General features: G+C 43.0%; 1 protein-coding gene across 7 annotated transcripts in view; it reads left to right on the top strand.

The window, feature by feature from the left end:
• NUP98 (nucleoporin 98 and 96 precursor) overlaps positions 1–21,134 on the top strand; it is a 60,872-nt gene that overhangs the window by 33,833 nt on the left and 5,905 nt on the right. For 5 of the 7 annotated variants that reach the window (XM_050938792.1, XM_050938008.1, XM_050937343.1 and 2 more), the window contains 10 exons: positions 3,255–3,431; positions 4,274–4,430; positions 5,295–5,718; positions 6,472–6,701; positions 7,187–7,456; positions 8,525–8,682; positions 9,430–9,573; positions 15,211–15,353; positions 16,223–16,444; positions 18,672–18,913. In XM_050938792.1, the coding sequence (XP_050794749.1) occupies positions 3,255–3,431; positions 4,274–4,430; positions 5,295–5,718; positions 6,472–6,701; positions 7,187–7,456; positions 8,525–8,682; positions 9,430–9,573; positions 15,211–15,353; positions 16,223–16,444; positions 18,672–18,913 (2,167 nt within the window). Of the gene's footprint in view, positions 1–3,254; positions 3,432–4,273; positions 4,431–5,294; positions 5,719–6,471; positions 6,702–7,186; positions 7,457–8,524; positions 8,683–9,429; positions 9,574–11,386; positions 11,801–14,401; positions 15,185–15,210; positions 15,354–16,222; positions 16,445–18,671; positions 18,914–21,134 lie in introns of those variants that run through there. The other 2 variants (XM_050940370.1, XM_050939621.1) reach the window with 2 other exon arrangements.

The raw sequence follows: 21,134 nt of genomic DNA, 5'->3' as shown, positions 1-21,134 counted from the left end.
TTGGTGTCCAATCCTGCAATCCAGTCCTTGGTGTCCAACCCTATTGCTATACTCAGTCATGTGCAGGAGAGCAGAATTAAAGGATGACAATCCCTAGCAGCTGAATTGCATTTTTAAGAGAGAGGCTTTTGTCAGAGGTCATAAGCAATTTTGATATTCCACTCATTAGTGAAGGCAGATCTCCAGGCTGGCAGTTCACTCAGGCCTGAGCTTTTAGACAGGACTATTTACCATGTCTTTTTGCCCCTGGTTCTCTTGCTGTGATTTTGTGGGTAAGGAGAGGCAGTGACCTTGCACATAGTGAAGAACAGAATGAGCCCCTTAGCAAGAAGTAACTGGCATCACATAGGCTGTGTGTGGGGAAGCCTTTTAAAGTGCACACTTATCTTTTGCTGACAGTCCCTCCAGTCTGATCACATTCCTTTTTTGTGCTGGTGATTCTTAGAAAACTGAATTGGGAATGCTTTTCTGCCTAGGGAAGGTTAATATCAGACAGAGGTCCCTGGAGAAGTGAACCATTCAGACTCTGCACTCTTTGTCATAATGCAGGGTATTTGGCCCGTGAGGGAAAGTTCTTTTTGCATCAGCCTCCCTAAGTATAACTAGCACTGATGGCTTTCAGGAGTCAGATGGCAAACCAACTCTGCTTGTCATACAGGTAAGGAGGCACCAGAGGTAGGAGACCGGCAAAGGTGCAGCAGTGCTGATAGTCTGGGCACAGCACCATATTATAGCTATCAATGGCACATCTTGTGGGACTCCTGTCTTTAGGCAACCAGGCTAAGCTTTTGTATTCTGCCCCAGTGAAAGGACCCTGAAGCACTGAAGGCTGCATTTTCACCTTCTGTATTGGTTCACTGGTCACTTAAGTGCAGTTTGTTCTGGTAAATCAAACTTTTGAACCACTTAAATTTCTGAAAAAATACTTAACTGGATGACTGGAAAGGAGTCTTATAGGTCTGTGTGTGTGTGTGTGTTCCTATTCCCTCCTCTCACCATCTCCAACAAAATGGGAAAAACAAGGATATCTGATTTTGTGAATGTTCACTTAACCGTTCTTGTGAACATCCCATAGAAATAACTGTTGTTGTGGGCTGTCCTTTTCTGTTAGGAGCCAAGATATGGTGTACCTCTTTGTGTTTTATATTGTTGCTGTAGGTTTATATGTTGTAAAGGGCAAAAAGTTGCCCAGACTTAATATAGAAACATCAGGAGACTATATAGTATGGATTTGAAACTCCTCAAATGGTTGGGGTGAAGAGCCAGGAAATAAAATGCATTTATGATTAAGGCAAAGGTTTAGGACATAGATCTCGGTTCTCTTCCTAGTGCTGCCCTAGTCTTTATGGTTATATTCTAAAAATTATTTCAGAAATGAGGTTTTTTATATCTGTTCATTGGCCTTGAGTAAAGTGTCTCAGTGTGATGGTCTGATTTTCAGGTAAGCTGTGTTCTTTCTGGCTTGTGCATCATCGCAACTAAAAGATTCTGCACGTGAAACAGATTTCATCTGATGCACAGGAAGGAGCAGAATCTAATTCTCCCTTCCGTTAATGACTTGGTTCAACAGTGTGAATGCAGTAAAGAAGTAAAATCATGTCAAGTCAACTGCTATGACTTGAAATGCACAAGAGTAAGAATATGCAAGTCTTAGTAACTGGCTAATTCTGATTGCATCTTGTGTGCTTGGTATAGTGGCTCCTTCACAGGAGGTTGAAGCTTAATTCTTCATTGTTTGTTTGTAAAGTGCTTTAAGGTCCACATATGGAAGGTGCTATGAATTGTACAAGGAAACTTACTTTACTAAAATCCTCAGCTTTTGGATGGGTCAGTGAAACTTGTGCTTTTGATCATAAACATACTTAGTTTTGCAAATCTTATTAGCACGCTGTAAATACCTGGTCATGATTACTGCTAGGAATTTCTTAATAAAAACATAGTATGTGGCTGCCTGCTGTTACAACATCAGGTTTCAGAGTGGTAGCCATGTTAGTCTGTATCAGCAAAAACAACAAGGAGTCCTTGTGGCACCTTAGACTTACAATTTTATTTGGGCTTAAGCTTTCATGGGTGAAAACCCACTTCATCAGATGCATGGAGTGAAAAATACAGTAAGCAGTATATATGTTATAGGTCATGAAAAGATGGGAGTCACCTTACTGTGTGTGTGTGGTGGTGGTGGGGATGTCAGTGCTAACGAGGCCAATTCAATCAGGGTGGATGTGGCCCGTTCCCAGTAGTTGACAAGAAGGTGTGAGTATCAACAGAGGGAAAATCACTTTTTGTGGTGACCCATCCACTCCCAGTCTTTATTCAGGTCTGATTTGATGGTGTCCATTCTGCAATTTAATTGCAGTTCTGCAGTTTCTCGTTGGAGTCTGTTTTTGAAATTTTTTTTGTTGAATTACCACTTTTAAGTCTGAGTGTCCAGGGAGATTAAAGTGCTCTCCTAGTGGCTTTTGAAAGTTACAGTTCTTGATGTGTGATTTGTGTCCATTTGTTCTTTTGTGTAGAGCAGTGGTTCTCAAACTGGGGGTCAAGACCCCTCTAGGTCATGAGGTTATTACATGGGGGGGTTGCTAGCTGTCAGCCTCCACCCCAAACCCCGCTTTGCCTCTAGCATTTATAATGGTGTTAAATATATTTGAAAGTGTTTTTAATTTATAAGTGGGAGGTCGCACTCAGAGGCTTGCTATGTGAAAGGGGTCACTATGCCAGTGGTTCTCAAACTTCTGTACTAGAGACTGTCTGGTTTGGCCAATGTACATGTCAAAGAGGCAGTGCTGGCACATGGCATATATCACATTGGTAGATGTGCAAGTGATCAAGCCCCTGATGGTGTGGCTGCTGTGGTTAGGTCTTATGATGGTGTCCCTTGAATAGCTGTGCGGACAGAGTTGGCAACAGAGTTTGTTGCAGGGATTGGTTCCTGAGTTAGCGTTTTTTTGGTGTTGTGGTGTGTAGTTGCTGGTAAGTATTTGCTTCAGGTTGGGGGGCTGTCTGTAAAGAAGGATTGGCTAGTCTCCCAAGGTCTGAGAGAGTGAGGGATCGTCCTTCGGGTTAGGTTGTAGATCCTTGATGCACTCCAGGATCTACAACCTAGAGTTTTTAACTTGGAACCCAGAAATGACCAGTGAATACTTCACTTTGCTTGCAGGTGATTGTTGAAGCCATTGAATAGTTTTGCATTCTCTCTTAACCGACCCAGAATCTGCTGTCCTCTAACATGGTTTCCATGTCTCTGGTGTCTGCAGAGCCCAGAAGTGGAACAGCTGGGAAGAGTTGTGGAACTGGACAGTGATATGGCTGACATCACCCAGGAACCAGCTCAGGATTCAATACTAGAAGATAGCATTACAGAAGAGCCGGAACTGGTGCCTGCTTCAACGCACATTGCATCTTCACTTGGTATAAACCCCCATGTGTTACAGGTGAGCCACTTGCTGTTTCTATAGTTACCTAAGAGAGAGGCCCTGCTCTTGCTTTATCCATCTGCCCCATTTCTGACACATCACTGTGGCTTGTCTTCAAAATGGAGCATATTTATGTACAACTTTGAACATTACAATGTATATTTCATCTACCATACCCAGGAGTCTCAAAAAGCTTTACTGTATTAATCACTGGTAAAGTGTTTTATGGGAGGAGGTAAAAAAAGGTCTGTTCTGATTAAAAAAGAAGAATTGAAGTAAGTACTGTGATAGCCTGTCCTGGCTGGACACCAAACACAGGCTATCTCACCTGCTCCTATGAAAATCTGGATAATGTGACCCCTAATGTGCTATCTCAGCTGAAAAATAGTGCTTACGGTGCTATATATGGGTGACCGACTATTTAGCATTTTAATATTGGATCAAAGAAAAACTAACAACTCCCCCACTTGCAGTACCCAGTTACTAGTTGGTTTTCCATTTGAGTACTGACAACCTAAGCAAGGTCTGAGATAACATATCAGCACCTAAGATCATATTGATCAGTATTGGATATTAAATAGAACACCACCATTGTAGTTTAGCAGGTGACTTGTGTAGAGTTAAATCACTGGTTCGTCATAAAATGAGAACTAAAAGCAATCTATTATAATCATCCCATCAGATCACTTATGATCTAATTTGAAATGTAAGTTTCAGCATGAATGGATCAGTGGTGGTTCGTATGTAACTTTTAAAGGTGGCTTGTCTTTTTGGGAGATACTAGTTAGACCTGCTAGCTGCTGCTAATTTATATCAAGGGGTTGTTGTGCTAGCATACAGTCTTGTTCTGATTATTTTAGATCATGAAAGCTTCCTTGCTCGCTGATGAAGAGGATGTAGACTTGATCCTGGATCATCACTTTGGCAAACAGCCTACAAAAATGGATACTTCTCAAGAGATCTGCTCTCCCAGGCTTCCTATTTCAGCATTGCAAGGACAGAAAAGACACTCCTCAGGTACTGTAAGGATCCATATGTCTGCACCAGGAGATAGACACAGGTGTTCACTTTAAAATAGTTTTAGTCTGGGAAAAGCCAATGTTTAAAACTTGTTTTGGGCAGCTGGTGTCTCTTGTGAATTATCCTAACTTTCTAGGTACTGACTCTCTTTCAAGTCTGATCTCTTAACAGTGTTCAAACTGGGTCATTATTTAAATACCCATTTGAGAGCATTAGGATGATATAAAGAGATTGGGTTTAATACCCTTACTGGCAGTTAATTAGTATTTTGCCATTAATTACACATGCAGCTCATTTTGACACCAGCAGGAATTTGTGCGCCTAACTGACAACTATGACCACAAGAGAAAACGTAGCTTGTATATTTAAGAAAGTTGCAATATTGCCAACATTAGCACTGCACGGTCCACTTAAGTGAAGTGTGCTTGACTGGGGTGTTTCATAAGGAGCCAATTTAAGTCCAGTGGTACTTAATAGCAATGCTTACTGTTTCCTGAGGCACCTTTAGGTGACGAAAGCCATGTCTGTTCTAAATCTGTCTACAGCCACACACATTTGTCTGGCACAGAGGGACATGTGTTCTTTCTCTGAGGTACTTAAACACCCTTGTTGGTGTAGTGCTTAGTTTGTACCATGGCGTGGACAATTGTGCTATAGCCTAGTATGACTCTTCATGACCATAATTGTTGTCCCATTCATGCTGCAGTCAGCTGTGTTAAAACCAGGCATGCCTAACTGTATAGTAAATGCTATTGATTACTAGCTACTTTGAATAGTTTTGGTGGAATTTCAGAACATCTTAAATGACCTGTTAAGAAAACTCAAGGTCTGTGCATTTAAGTTCTCTAATCTTCCTTTCAGTTGGAGGGCTGCTGCAATCAAAATTTGCAAGTGTCTCTTTCCTCCAAAGTGCTTGTCTGCCAGATTTTCATGGACCAAGAGCTTCCTCTTTTGGCAATCCTCCATCTGCAGCCTCTTGGACTGGGCTTTCCCCACTACCCTCTGCATTCTCCATGCCCAGCGCAGCCCCAGAGGTGCAACTGAAAACAGTGGGTGCCTGTAGGCAGCAGGGGCTAATACCTCTGGAAAAATCTGTTACTTATGGAAAAGGAAGACTCCTAATGGATATGGCACTCTTTATGGGACGCTCATTTCGTGTTGGTTGGGGACCCAATTGGACTCTTGTAAATAGTGGAGATAAACTGAGTGGATCAAGTGAGCCCAAGGATCTTCGCAATGACTCTATGGAATATGGATTCTTGCCAACTCCTGTTGCTCCTAAATCGTGAGTGGTAATCCATAAGACTAATTCTCCCTTGCAGATATATTGGCGTATATAGAGAGTTATCTGTCCTTGCCTTTAAAATGAACCTTGTTGAATCTTGTATTGGGTAAAAATTTATGGGCCTGTGATATATAGGTGGTCAGACTAGATGGTCTAATGGCCTCTTCTGGCATTAAGCACTATGAATCTGTGGAACAAATAGGGGCCCATATCTTCCCCACTGAGTGCTGCTAGTGTGGGTTGATGTTTAGTGGTGGGAATACTGGAGCACCTCCCCTTTAAATGAAACTTTCAGAGAACTTCCTGTCTGTTCCAGCAAGCTGCAGAATGTAGGTCAAGCTTGCAATGAAGTATGCAGAGACATTAGGCTAGTGCTTCCTGATGATGTGTCCATAACTCTAGAAATGTTTTTGTAGTACTTCAGTTGTCTGAGTAGTGTCCCAAATAAGGGATGAAATCCTAGGATCAGGTTTCTTCATGTCCTATGATTGAAGCACACTGTCAGTTTCAGGATGTTTGCAATTCATTCTGTAACCACAGTGTCTGCAATATGGCCCTTATCTGTTCCTGGGATTGAGTACCTATTGAATATATTGACATCCCATTCAGGTAGAGAAATGGGTTCTGGATTCATTATCCATCTGATGATGATCAGAAACAGGAGAGGTGTGTTTCTGCATAACAAGACTACGAGGTGTGTAAAATAATTCTTTAGTATTGGAAAGATACAGATACTTCTGTTGTTTTCCCCAGACTTTCAGAATCTCCCTTCAAGGTTCATATAGAGAAGCTGACCTTAGAACAAAGGAAGACAGACGGAGACCAGCAGTTATACCTCACACCTCTGGAGATAAAGCTCAAACACAGTACTGTCCATGTAGATGAACGTTGTCCTCTCTTAGCAGCCAACCCAGGAGTGTCTGCCATCCATGACTATGCTGACTGGGTTAGAGACTTTTGTGGAGACTCAGTTGAAATAGAGCGTGAGTATCAAGTTATATACATTGGGGGAGCATAGAATCTAAGTGATAGAGCAGTTTAGTCCAAGTTCACTTCAAATAACTTCAATGCAGCACAATCTGAATAAAATGAAAGGAGAATTGGAAATACAAAAACATAGAAAGGAGCAAAACCAACTCTTTCTCCAGGATAGTGTTTACTTCACATGTGCACTCTCCATAATCTGTTTTTACTCCAAAAAAGATGTATTGACAGACATTTAAAATAGTTGACTGGTTGTGGCCACCTCATTTCATTTTATTGACTTTAAAATGGCTGAATCAGATGCACGCTGGGCTGATGCATTGTGGGGTGCTAATCAGCTGATATAAATTTAAAAGTAAGTAGTCTAATCCTATGAATGTAGGACAAATATAGGACTGATACAGCACCCTCTACAGCATTTTTCCAAATTCCTGGTACGTATGTCTGTCTCCTTTTTGTGACCACTTAATTTTTTGTTCTCCAGCTGTGGTTAAGTACTGGTGTTTGACATGGATGTTGTGTGAGGCAATCTGGGGCCACCTGAAGGAGTTGGAAGCCAGCTTGGAGGAGCCCAGTGAGTACATTGTAACCCTGGAGCGCAGGAAAGCCTTCTCCCGCTGGTTATCACAGACTGCAGCAGCACGAATTGAAGAGGAAGTCTCACTGTCCCAGCATGAGAATCACATAGAGGCTGTATTTAGCTACCTTACTGGGAAGAGGATCAGTGAGGCTTGTAGGGTGGCACAGCAATCAGGTAAGAATCTTACAGCTCACAGCTGACTTTGGGATTTACAGGGACTACTGCATTTTCCCCCCATTGTTACCAAGATCAATGTTAGGTTCAGCCTTACTGTAGAAATTGCATGATTATTGAGGAAAGTGTACAAGAGGGGCTAATCATATGTTTCTACTGCAAGTATTTTTGGGGGGACAGAAAGAAACCGTGGGTCTCCCTCAGGATGGAATTTGGTGCAGGGCATTTTACACTTCAAACTCTAAACCTCTGCTGAGGCTTTAGTGATTTCCTACTGAGAGAAACTGACTACTCAGAGTTTTACTAGCTTAAGGCAGAGAGAGGAATAGCTTAGCCACTTTCTGCTGATCTATCTGGGGAACCTTACAGCTGTTTCTTGTAACTCATATTCCAGTGTTATAATGTAAATATGCTGTGTTCAGAGTCTGCCTTCTAGCCCAGTAAATCTGCTTTGAACGTTGCTGTAGTAAAGCAGCTGTAATTGGGCCAGTTCTTAGCTCTTTGTTCTGACAGTGTGTAGGTAGGAAGAGCACATGCTCTGGAAGCGGTTTACTTCCACCATTCTGTAATGGCTGTAATCTGTGTGAAGTGTACACCAGAAACTTCCTCTCTCCTTGATTAGTGCAAATAGCAGTGACCACTAATATAACTGATTACGGTGTTTGTTTTTACAATTTTATAAAATAAGCTTCTAGGGCTGGGTATTGGTTTTTGAAGCATACTTGTTTGGCTTAAGTGACTACTTCAGCTTTTAACATTACTGACCTTTTTCTTGCCTTCCTGCTTCTTTCTTATGCTTATGGTTGATTCTGAAGGAAATCTAATTAGTCTAACTTTAATCTCCATACCTGTGACTTTTTAGAGTACGAGTTACTTCCATTTTTTTTAAATCCCGTTGTTCACTTGTGGCTGGTAGTTTTTCCTTCCATCCCACTGTGCTCACAGCAGTTATTGCATAAGGAACTAGAAAACAGCCTGACTTTCCAAGCCAACCAAACTGCATGTTGTAGGACTGTGGTCTGTGATGTCCCAGAGAACTCTGCTGACGTGCTATTTTATTTCCTTTAGGAGATCACAGGCTTGCCCTACTCCTCTCCCAGTTGGTAGGCAGCCAGCAGGTTCGGGAGCTCCTCACAATGCAATTAGTGGACTGGCATGGATTGCAGGCAGACTGCTTCATTCAGGAGGAGAGATTGCGCATCTTTGCTCTGCTGGCTGGAAAGCCTGTAAGTCTTGCTGACAATTTGTCACGTCTGTATAATTGAAAGCTAACTACTGCTAAGTAGGAAAAATAAATGACTGTCTTGTAGACAAAGGGTTCTCAACCTCTTTATTTGAGACCTACCCCAACATGCTATAAAAACTCCATGGCCTGCCTGTGCCACAACTGTTTTTCAGCATATCCAGTAGATTAAAAGCCAGGGCTGGTGTTAGGGGGGTAACAAGCAGGGCAATTGCCAGGAGGCCCCGCAAACTGAAGTTGCTCAGGCTTTGGCTTCAAACCCGTGCAGCAGGGTTTCCATTTCATCTTCAGTGTCATGTGACGGCACTCGAGCTTTGACTTTCTGCCCTCGGCCCCAGTGACTCTTAACACTGGCCCTGCTCTCTGGTATATTTTGGCAGACCCGCTGAAGCCTGCTTGTGCTGTCCACCCGCCCGCCTCCCCCCGCCCGGGGTCCTTGGATTCTTGGTTGAGAACTGCTGTTGTAGACTAGCTTTTGTTAAGTGAGGAGCACATGTTCTAGAGTCGCTGTTAAAAGGGGTGTTATACTGACTTCCCAACGCATGCAGACCAATGCCATGTGTCCAGTCTCTTAAATACAAAGGGTTTCATTTGGTCTCTTCCTAATGCATCCTTTCAGTGGTCAGTGTTGCTCATATAATCTAGTCAGAGGCTACAAAACTAGGCATTGCTCATTCTCAGTGTAACATTCACTGCAAACCTGCTGTAACCCTTGCAATCTGTTGTTCAGGTGTGGCAGTTATCTGAGAGAAAAAGCATTAATGTGTGCTCACAGCTGGACTGGAAGCGTTCTATTGCTATCCATCTCTGGTATCTGCTTCCACCAACGGCTTCTATTTCCAAGGCACTCAACATGTACGAGGCAGCATTCCAGGTATGTCATTAACGCCTTTAAAAAAGGGAAGCATGGCTCTTCCAGGCATTGCAGCAAAGTAGGTGTTCTGCGTGCTCTTAAGAACATGACTTACTGTTTAAAGGGCAGCATCTGTTTCTCAAGAGGCTTGATTCAGGATTAGTTAGCAAATTGTGGTGGTTCAATCCTATCTTGACCAGAAATGGGTTAGCATTACAACTAATCCTGAGGAAACCGAAAGTCCCATTTCATCACTCCTTTTACACAAAGGCTGCTTCTTTGAACAAATATCTAAACCGAACTTCAGATGGCATTTTGTGAACAGTTGGTGCAAGCCTTTCAAACCCATGACAAACCTCTTGTTGTGTTTTGAATATTTGTACTTTGCTACATTCAAAGCACATAATTAAGTTTGTCGTCTGCCCAACCCTTTCCATTATAGACCCCTGTTTTCAGGCCCTGCTTGTTACTTTGTTAAACTTTAAACTTGAGGCCGAAATTTTGTGTTGGGTGTCTGCCTCAGGCTGAAATTTTTGGAAAACGTAAGCAAAATCAGTTCAGCTGTTTTCTCAGGATGAGGTTTGGGAAAAATACATTGATTTACTAAGTTCTTACTACTTTCATTGTAAGCACCTCTGTGCTTTGGAGCAGGGACTTGAAATTTGGATAAAGGGTCACTCTGGTGTAAGGAATATATCTTGTAACATCCTTGTGAAAATTTGGCCAGGTTATGAGCCTCTGAAAATTGCCCTTTTCATGCAGACTTTGAGTTTGGCAGGTAAATTCTCTGATTCCATCTGTACTGAGCATACTCCATGGTCTGAACAGGCTTTTCCCAGCAGTTGGGCTGCAGTGGCACAGCACACGGACTGAGAGTGGGGAGACGCTGCAGTGTGCTCAGTGCTCCACCTGCTGGTGCCTTGGCAGCAAGAAGGAAACTATCTGACTGAAACGCAGATGGATGCAGAGACATCCGGAGGGCTGGCAAGTGGGAGACTAGGAAGAGGAACCAGTTAGTAGGTGGTAGATGAGTGGTCCAGGGGTGGACTAGGCTGAGCACAAGCTGGAGGAGCTGAGGAAGATGGTTCTATAATTGCTAGAGTACTCTCCCTGAGAAGGTGAAGTTGAACCGTGGATTTCTGAATCTTTGCTTTCCTCTGCTGTCAGCAAATAGCTGTGAAACCTAGGGGCAAAATGTTTCAGTTCTAGTGCCTGACTCTCAGAGAATGACAGCCTGGCAGCTACTAAAGCAGCAGAAGTCTCTGTTATGGATCAACAGGTTCTAATCCTTGTAATGAACCTTGTGTGATGTTCCCTTGATGAAATTTCTTCTTTTAATTTGGCTTTTTTAAAAACCTAGGAAATTACACACACACACACACACACACACACACACACGGTACATTAAAAGAATGTCTGCAAAGTCAAGCACTCAAAAGTTAAGAAATGGTCCTGCAATTTTAATTTAGTTCCTGTGCATATGCATTATGATTAAAGCTGCAAGTTTGTCACAGAAGTTATGGATTCTGTGACTTTCTAGGACCTCCATGGCTTCTGCAGCAGCTGCGTATGGATGGCCCAAGGGCTGTCTGTGCAGCTTGGGCAGCCCCATGGCCAGCCACTGCTGGGGCACTCGGGTCACTGCCCTCTTCCCATCCAGCAGCAGCAGGAGTTCGGGTGCTTGTGAGAGGGGGCTCAGGGTTGGGGGTTGAGATGCAGGAGGGAGTTAGGGCTCTGGGCTGTGCTTACCTTGGGGCGGGGAGGGGGCTTCCCGAAAGCTGTGACTTGTCCCTCCCATGAGAGTCCTAGCTCTGTACGTTGCCTCTGTCCGCAGGCACCACCTCTGCAGTGCCTATTGGCTACAGTTTCTGGCCAATCGGAGCGGTGGAACCGGCACTTGGGTCAGGGGCAGCGTGCGGAGCTAGGATCTGAGGGAGGGATATGTCGCTGCTTCTGGGGAGCCGAAAGGAGCCAGGTAAGGAGCCTGCCAACCCCCCCGTGTCCCCCCTCCACATACCCTCCCCCAGCACCAGCAGGGGGTCCCAGTCACTTCCCCTCCCCCCCCGAGCACTCGCAGGGCACCCCCCCCCCCCGATTTAGTTGGATATATTTAGTACAAGTCATGGACAGGTCACCAGCTGTGAATTTTTGTTGACTGCCCGTGACTAAAACGTAGCCTTAATTACACTGCTCTACAGTCAAAATGCTTCTGAAATAAATGTAGTCCAACTTTACTAATTCTGGGTCACTGAGAACGAAAAAGATGCTTAAAATTGTTGATTGGCTCTAGTTTTCAAGATATGCTATTGGGTCAGTATATATGACCCTTGACTTGGGAATGGCAGAGGATAAGTGAGTTATAGAGGGAAGGGATCTCAATTTAAACCAGAAATGACTAAAATACATCTTTGACTGGATCTATGAATAAATCTATGACTGGGTTTGGACAGTACTTGCTTTTTAGGCAAAACAATGAATGATGCAGTCTGAAGCTGGTGTTGCGTCATACATGATATGAATTGCATCATGTTATTCTTAGAAGTCATGGATGATCCAATCATAACGAAGCTTACATCACTCTGCTGAACAAATTGCCCTATATCAGCTCTAGAAATCATACAGTGTCGTGCTCTCTTATTTGTCAGTGTTTGATTTTGCAAAGGGACACATTTCTGTTTAGCCAAAGTGAGCAGAGATGCCTTGTACTTGTGTGAAGAGTGCAGTTAACTTCTATGTTTGTGGTGAAGTGACTTTTGCATCACAAAAGCGCAGTATAACCACTATGGTTAAGAAAGCCTATCACCTTTATTTTGGCTGCAAAATTGGAGATCAGGACAAGAGGTGGGCCCCACACATATGCTGCAACACTTGTGCAACAAATCTTTGCCAGTGGTTGAACAGGAAAAGGAAGTCTATGCCTTTTGCAGTGCCAATGATTTGGAGAGAGCCAACAGATCATACCAGCAATTGTTACTTCTGCATGGTGCCTCCAGTTGGGAAAGGTGTGTCAAAGAAGAAAAAGTGGACTGTGCATTCATTATCCAAACATTCCATCAGCTATACGCCCAGTACCCCACGGAGAAGGACTGCCGGTTCCTGATGCACCAGAATCATTCTCACTTGAGTCAGACGAGGAAGAGGAAGAGGATGAAACGTCTGGTCCTGAACCATCAATGTCACAGGACCCACATTTTCTCCCATCCTCCTCCTCTGAACCACACCTCATAACACAAGGTGAACTGAATGACCTTGTCAGGGATTTGGAACTACCCAAGAGTAAGGCAGAGCTGTTCGGCTCCAGACTACAGCAGTGGAATCTCCTGGCAGGCTATCAGGGCAAATGGAGCCCTTCAATGCTTGCAGACTATTGCTGGACAGTGACAAGAGATGCTCCATGTAATGAATACAAGAGACAAGCAAGAAGCGCCGAGTAGACACTGAATAGGACTAAGCTATGTACATAATAGTTTTTTGCCTTTTGTTACATAATACATTTTGTTTATATAACCCTTTTGCTGATTTTTAAAGTGTTACATAACAGGACAGGTGAAATATTATCATGTAAAGCAACCATAAACACACGAGAAGACCTAGGTTTACAATTTATGATTAAAACTCTACTATCTACACAATAGACAGACATAAAATGTAAAAACTTAAATATCTTAGAAACAGTAGCCAATCAGTTGTTTTAATTGTCATATTTGAATCATCACATCAAAATACATAATAAATATCACATTTTATCTCTGAAGCAGATGACTTCTCAAAAATTGTAGACCAGTGTTATGATAGTATGTGATCATGTAATTAGACTCTTTTCCACAGATCCTCCGCCTCTTTCAGTGCACAGGATGATGGATGAATCAGGATTGTGTAGTGAAGGAAACTAACTGTAGAATCCCTGCTTCTTTTGTTGTATAATGAATAGACAGAGGATTGCGGGAAGAAAGGATGATTTGCTTTTAAGTGATTTGAGCACATATACATTCCACTGCAGTTGTATGTGCCCAGTGCATTTGAGTCAGACTTTTGCCTGCTCTCTTGCCAGAGAGATCTTTGACCCTGGTACGTTAGAATCTGGGACCAGCTCCAGCAGCTACAAACTTACTTCTGGGCTGCAATAACTCTGCCATGTTGTGCTTCTTGGACTGCTCCGAAGCCCTCTGGACATGTAGCAGTCACACAATCCCAGGAAGAAGTCACCTTCAACTCCTGTAGCCACTTTGAAGCTCCTGCAGGACCACTAAGTCACCCCATGTTTGGAGTCCACAGACCAAGAAGAGCCAGTGGAGGAACCCCTGGGTATTCCTCCTCACATATTGACAATGGATATTTACAAAGCAGCCATGTGGTCATCAGTACATACTTTTCTAGATACTCTGCCATCAGTAAAGTTTTCCAGGTGATGCCAGTTTTGGCAAGTCAGTCTCTTCAAATCTCAAGTCTGACCACCTGCAAGAGTACTGATGGTGTGTCACAGTGGAATGTCTATATGCACAATCACTCATAAAACTTACTTGTACAGTAACTATTCTTCAAGATGCACACGTACAGGACACTCCCATCTACTTTGGATATTATTTAGCAGTGCAAAGAGCTGTAGAGGGAGGCTGCAGCAGCCATGCCCCTTTTATGTGCTCAGCTCTGAGCATGAGGAAAGTGGGGTGCATGCGCCACCTAGTGGTACTGTTGGCAAAAGTCTTTGACTTGCATGCACCTACAGTGGAATGTATGTGCACAATACATCTCAAACAGTTTCTGTACAGGTAAGTAACTGGGGTTTCTGTGATTTAGGCAGTCAGATACTGCCATGGAGAACTGTCTGCTGTCCCTTCTTCTGCCACAGGGTTCATATTTGATACCAGGCAAGCCACCTAAATCAGACTTTTCACAGGTAGCCACTGTGTGTTCCTCAGTTTGATTAGTAATGCATCTGCCTTGTTTCTCCATCTGTAAAATGGGGATAATACATCTCACCTGAAAGGGATGTTGTGAAGATAAATTCATCAATGTTTGTGAAGCTACAATAAGTGCTATAGAAAAATCCTTGAGGAAATCAGCTCTCTGTTCAGAGAATGGGTTTCAATAGCATTCAGCTAATAAGGCCTAGAGCAACGCATTGAACAATGAAGATAAAACAAAATATGGGATGCTACTCAATGAGCATCATCCAGCTTGTGTACTGACTGAGGCAGTGGTCCTGTGAGGAAGAAGTATGATCAGGTAATTTCTGTATCCTAATGCATATGCACAAGGGGGCCAAATGAAGATTGCGGTGCAGCCTTAATTCTGGCACTTCCTTACTTTGTGCTTGATTCTGCAGCCTTTTAAAAAAATTACCTTGTGAATGCAACTTCCTAGCTTTTTAAAACAGCAAACTGAAAAAACTTTCCATTACAATGTAAAAGAGCCAGGTGACACTGCAAGGGCATTTTTAATAGGTGGAATATAGCTCCCAGAGGTGTCTACTAAAGGCTAGCTAATGGCCACTACACTGGCAGTCTCACATGTGGGTGTATTTTGCTGAAGCAGAAAGCATATCAGACTCATAATTCACAGGAGTTGTGAGGTTCTGAATGTGTGTGGTGTATGTAGCAGTGCTGTTCTATTTGGTTTGCTGTCACTAAGTGTAGTCTGTGGTACAATACTCTACAGAACACCGCGGAGTGTGAGAAATATGCCTGCTGTCCCTTGCCTCCCTACCTAGAGGATTTTGGCTGTGTACTTGAGGAAGATGACAGCACAGAGAGACCCCTGAGAGATGTCTGCTTTCACTTGTTAAAGCTCTACAGTGACAGGTAAATGGGAATCCGAACACCAAAAGAGCCTTTATTGGGTCCATCACTCTTGTTCTGCAAATATAGAATTAATTAGTCATAGTTGTCTCCTCTCCGTATGATCTGTCCCTAAGTCCAAGATGTTGGAGGAAACACCACTGGGAGTGAATACTTCCCCACAGGTCTCTTAGGTTTGATTACTCTCCTTTACACCAAATTCCCTGCCTCCTGCAGTGCAAACAGAAGTAGTTCAGTACTCCCACCGTGCCCAGTTAAGGTCCTAACATATAGCTTTTTGGGGAAAAGCAGCAAGCAAAATTCTCCCAGACCCAAATTTCCAGCACTTTGTTCCCCAAATAAGACAACTGCTAAGTTAGTCGTATAGCCCATTTGTGTCTGGGAGAGAAGTTGGTCCTGAAAAGAAATGAAGCATCAATTTAGCATCTCTCTGAATGTTAGTAAGCCAGGCCACATGAAAGCTTTCTTTTGACAGTTTTGGAAAGGATATTTTATTTGATCAGCCCAGTATAGAAGTCTTGTCCGTAACTATACTTGTTCTCCTGTAACTTCAGCGTGTGTTCTGAATGAGGGTGAGGTATTCTTATCTTCTGATGTGCAGTTGCCTTTTTTAAAGCTGCTGATAAAATAACGCAGCAGGTGCATATTCCTCAGAGGAAACATGCCACTCTGGTTGCAAACTCAAAGAAGCTCTATAGAATATTAACTATTGAACTTAAATAGGACACTAACTTACTTCCAGAGGCATTCAGTAAAGAAAACAAAGGAATTGTCAGGAGCTAAGTATCACCAGTACTTGGATTTGTTATGTGGGCCCCATGAACTACTTGTCTGCTTCTTGTTACTTATGTTCTAAATCCATCTCTCGGCAGATGCTATGATCTCAATCAGCTGCTCGACCCCAGAAGTATTACTTCTGACCCCTTGGACTACCGTCTTAGTTGGCACCTGTGGGAAGTACTTAGAGCCTTGAATTACACTCATCTATCAGAGCAGTGTCAAGGAGTGCTGAATGCCAGCTATGCTGCCCAGCTCGAAAGTGAAGGACTCTGGGAATGGGCCATTTTTGTACTGCTGCATACATCTAATACATAGTAAGTACAAGGCAGACTTCTCTTGATGTGTACCTTGGAAGGAGTATTTGTAGTTGTATACAGCGTGGAGCACTTATCTGTGGACACTAGTGGCTTTTCTTGAGGTACTCAAAATGAAACTGCACAGTGATTGATCGTAGTGCATCAGTTTTAAAATATGTGAGAATTGCAAAGTGCCACAAAATTTCCTAGTCTAGGATGTCATCACTGCTAGTAAGTGCTTTGTAAAATGACGTTACAATTCCATATGCTGCCCTTACAATTACAACTATGGTGCTCACAATTTAACAAAATAACTTGTTCACCACTCACCTAGATTGCCTAGTGCAGCCTGTCTTTTTTTCTTTTAGACTGTAAGTTCTTTGCAGCAGGATTACATTGTTTTATATCATGCTGAGAGCATTGTAAGAACTAAATAGTGATTGCCCCTCTGTGGGTTGAAACCTGGTCTTCTAATTGGCATGGACTATAAAAATGGACTACACCACTGCTTTGTAGAATGCTAATACTCTTAGATCTAACTTATTTGAAAGGATAAGGAATTAGGAATACACAGATGATGATGTCATTAACATGACATTTTGTAGGGGTGTAGTTTTTGTTCATGAATAAACTAAGTAGTGCCAATAGTTTCCTCATTTGAGGAGTGAAAAGAGTTGGATTAAATTTTGGCTGGTTACCAGGACTTGGTGATTTCAGAACAGAGTTGTAGAGAATATGATTGAGAGGGGTGTTTAAAGGGACATAGTCGATTGGAAAATCGCATGTCTGAAATGTGTAATTTTGCTAGAAAAAGGACAAGGTGGTAATATCTTTTATTGGACCAACTTCTGTTGGCAAAAGACAAGTTTTCGATCTTAGCTGTTCAGGTCTGATTAAGTTGTGCAACATCTAACATTATTGTAATTCATAAGTTAGCCAAAAATTGTTTTCAGTTGATTACTCTACACTTAGTTTTGACCATGGTGGGAAAAAACCCTACAAACATCAGCAAGAGAAGGTGCACTTTAAAAGTAAAGTAAAATTTGAAAAGGAGTTTTAAAAACTATGATATTTCAAGGGTGCTCTTTCAAGTTTATTCTTTTCATACTGACCACTTAAAAAAATATAATTTGCATTTCAAGGAAATATTGGAGTCCTAAAATGTAGGTAGTCAGAGTGACAAAATTATCTAACTTCTGTGACTGTTACATAACTACTCTTAATACTGCAGAGCAATGATATTCAGACCTCAGTGGTTCAGGGAGCCAAATTAGAGATCAGCATTACCCAAAAGAGCCACAGTTGTGTGAATTCCTGGTTTCATTTACTATTTTATATTTATATGTATATTCTCACAGTAAAATGACTGAACAAATATTCCACAATTGGTTAATAACATAGTAAAAAGATCCTGATTGGTTGTTGGTTAAATCACATAGCGTTTTAATATCATGTGCAATTAGAGCACAGTTTGACACTCTTCAGTGGGGTCTCTTCTCACATTTTTAATGTTGGAATCTAGGCTTGTTGGCATTTCTTAGTGTCACACACTTATGGTGTCACCTTGATCACTTTTGCTTGTAGGTGTTAGGAGTACTGAACTCTCAGAACTGTCTGGCAACATCTAACTAACTTTTGTGTGTCATACTAACCACAAATGGATTAATCTGTCTAAAACAGTGGCCCTCAAACTTTATTACCTTATGCCCTCCCTTATCCCTCTCCGTGTTCCCTTCCACCCCACCCTCTGAGGGGCCAGGAGTGGGGCTGCAGCTGCGGGAGAGGGACATGTGGACAGAGGTAAGGGAGCTGAGGCTGGGGCCACTGCCGGGTGGTGGTCCCTCTCCAGCCCCAAATGTTCCTCTGCACCCCATAGTTTGGGGACCCTTGGTCTAAAAAATGCCTTTAAAATGGCTGCTTTCTGCTAGAACTCTATTCCAGATAACTCCGCCCACTCACTTATCACTTCTTGCCTTTGTTTAGACCACAGAATAGTATCATTCCCCTCAAAAGGCTTCAGTGCTAAGAACTGATATGCAAGGGGAAATTATGTATGGCTAACATGGATTGCTTCTTATGAATTTGGGAGTCATTACTTGCGTCATAGCTATAGACATCTTAATACTAATTACAGATATAAGTGACTGCTCACAAAATATGCCCATTTCTAGAGCTCTGATTTTTCGAGGGTGAAACATGAAATGACGGCCTGTTTGAATAGCTAGTTGCTGTCTGTTCCCATTAGCACACGTGAGAAAGCAGTGCGTGAATTCTTAAACCGCCACTGCGTGCTGTCAGAAACGCCAGAATCCTGGACAAAGGAGACTTTCCTGACACAAAAGCTCTGCATTCCACCAGAATGGATTCAAGAAGCTAAGGCAGTTCGGGCAAGGATGGAGGGAGATAAGCATAAAGAGGCCCTCTACTTGTTCAAAGCTGGACACTGGAACCAGTGTCACAAACTGGTCATCAGGCACTTAGCCTCAGGTGAGATTTGTCTCCTAGCTTTGTCATGCGGGCTTCTGCATGCTGAAAGTGGCTGTCAGTAACATTAAGTGGGTCTATTAGCTGTATTAAAGTAAATCTGTTGTTTGGTACCCTGATATAGAAGTCCTCCATATAAAACAGAGCATGAGGGTGATGCATACTTCACCTAATGTGCCCCAGCCCTGACTTCCAGGGATCACTTCTGGGGTGAAGATGGCGGTCCTCATTCCCATTGGGCTCCTGGCCCCTGTGGACACTCCTTCTTTTTCTAGGAATTGAGCTGGTACAACAAATTCACTTCTTCGAGTGATTGCACATGTCCATTCCACTTCAAGTGTGTGCATGCTCAGTACACCAGAGCCAGAGATGTTTCTAATTTGTGGTACCCATCGGAGCGACAGATGTGCCTTCAGCACACTTGTGCAACTGACTTAAGGTGTAAAGGGGAGAGCTTCCCTGGATCCACCTCTGACTTCTTCTTACTGCCTGTGGTCAGTAGCTGGACCATTTCGCTTTATCTACCTACACTTTTCCCTATCAGTGGTTTCCTGTGTGTTTCTGTATAGTTAACTAGTGTGATTTCTGATTTAGAGCTACTTGTTCCTATACGTAGCCTAGATTTTTTTTCTTTCTTGTCTTAGTTTTCTGGCATCAAGTCCCTCTTACACTGAGAGGGTAGACTTCAAGCTGGAGACAGAAAAGGACAGGGAGGTGAGATTGCTCCATGTGCTTATTGAAAGCTGACTTATTGTCCCCCTTCTGAGCCTTCCTGCTCTGGGTGAAAAATAGTGTACTTCCATCTCAGCTAGGAGTGCCTCTCTGGATGTTGCTCCCTCCTCAGTCCCCGAGAAGATAGTTGGAGAGAAGGCATTGATCCCCGTCTCTGGCACTGAGGTAAAAGCACAAGAAATCCAGGGAGCACTATTCTTCTAAGTTCAGTAAATCAGATCTTGGCACCAGGAATCTTGATCTCCTGTCATTTACCAGCAGAGCAGTGGAGAAGGCTGTCAAAAAAGCAAACAGGATGTTAGGAATCATAAAAAAGGGGTAGAAAATAAGACTGAGAATATATTATTGCCCTTATATAAATCGATGGTACGCCTACATCTTGAATAGTGTGTACAGATGTGGTCTCATCTCAAAAAAGATGTACTGGCACTAGAAAAGTTTCAGAGAAGGGCAACTAAAATTATTAGGGGTTTGGAACGGGTCCCATATGAGGAGAGATTAAAGAGGCTAGGGCTCTTCAGCTTGGGAAAGAGGAGACTTAAGGCGGGATAATGATAGAGGTATATTAAATCATGAGGGATGTGGAGAAAGTAGATAAGGAAAAGTTATTTACTCATTCCCATAATACAAGAACTAGGGGCCACCAAATGAAATTAATGGGCAGCAGATTTAAAACACATAAAAGGAAGTTCTTCACACAGCACACAGTCAATCTGTGGAACTCGTTGCCTGAGAAGGTTGTGAAGGCTAGGACTATCACAGGGTTTAAAAGAGAACTAGATAAATTCATAGAGGTTAAATCCATTAACGGCTATTAGCCAGGATGGGTAAGGAATGGTGTCCCTAGCCTCTGTCAGAGGGTGGAGATGGATGGCAGGAGAGAGATCACTTGATCATTACCTGTTAGGTTCACTCCCTCTGGGCACCTGGCATTGGCCACTGTTGGTAGACAGGATACTGGGCTGGATGGACCTCTGATCTGACTCTGTACGGTCACTCTTATGTTCTTATGTGGACTCTTACTGCGGTGCCAACATTCTCAGGGAAGCAACCGTCAGACCAAGGTCTCAGGGCAATGTGGCAGCAAGAGACTTGCTTATGCTCCTGGTAGGGGTTTCTCCAGGCATGCAGAAGGAATACCAGTAGGCCTAAGTTCCTCCCCACTCTCCGGCACACTTGCTGCCAGCAGACGGGTCCCATGTTGTTTCCAGGTAGGGGCAGAAGTTTGCAGTACTATTGATGATCAAGTCCTCAGAACATTGCAACTCTTTCTTGTCCTGTCCAGTCCAGGGATAAGCCTAGCATGTTATGTCTCATGGAAGGGTAGACTGCTGTTTGCCTGTCCCATTCCTCTGCTCCTGAAAATACTGCACAAGCTCCAGCAGGACCAAGCTCACATAATTTTTATGGTACCAGCCTAGCCTTGTCAGCATTGGTTCTCCAGTCTGCTAAATGTCTGTCAGGAGTCCAGTACCACTACCTCAGGAACCTG

The sequence above is a fragment of the Gopherus flavomarginatus genome, chromosome 1 (genome assembly GCF_025201925.1).
Source record: "Gopherus flavomarginatus isolate rGopFla2 chromosome 1, rGopFla2.mat.asm, whole genome shotgun sequence".
NCBI lineage: Eukaryota > Metazoa > Chordata > Testudines > Testudinidae > Gopherus > Gopherus flavomarginatus.
This window is presented reverse-complemented; position numbering and strand designations above follow the sequence as displayed.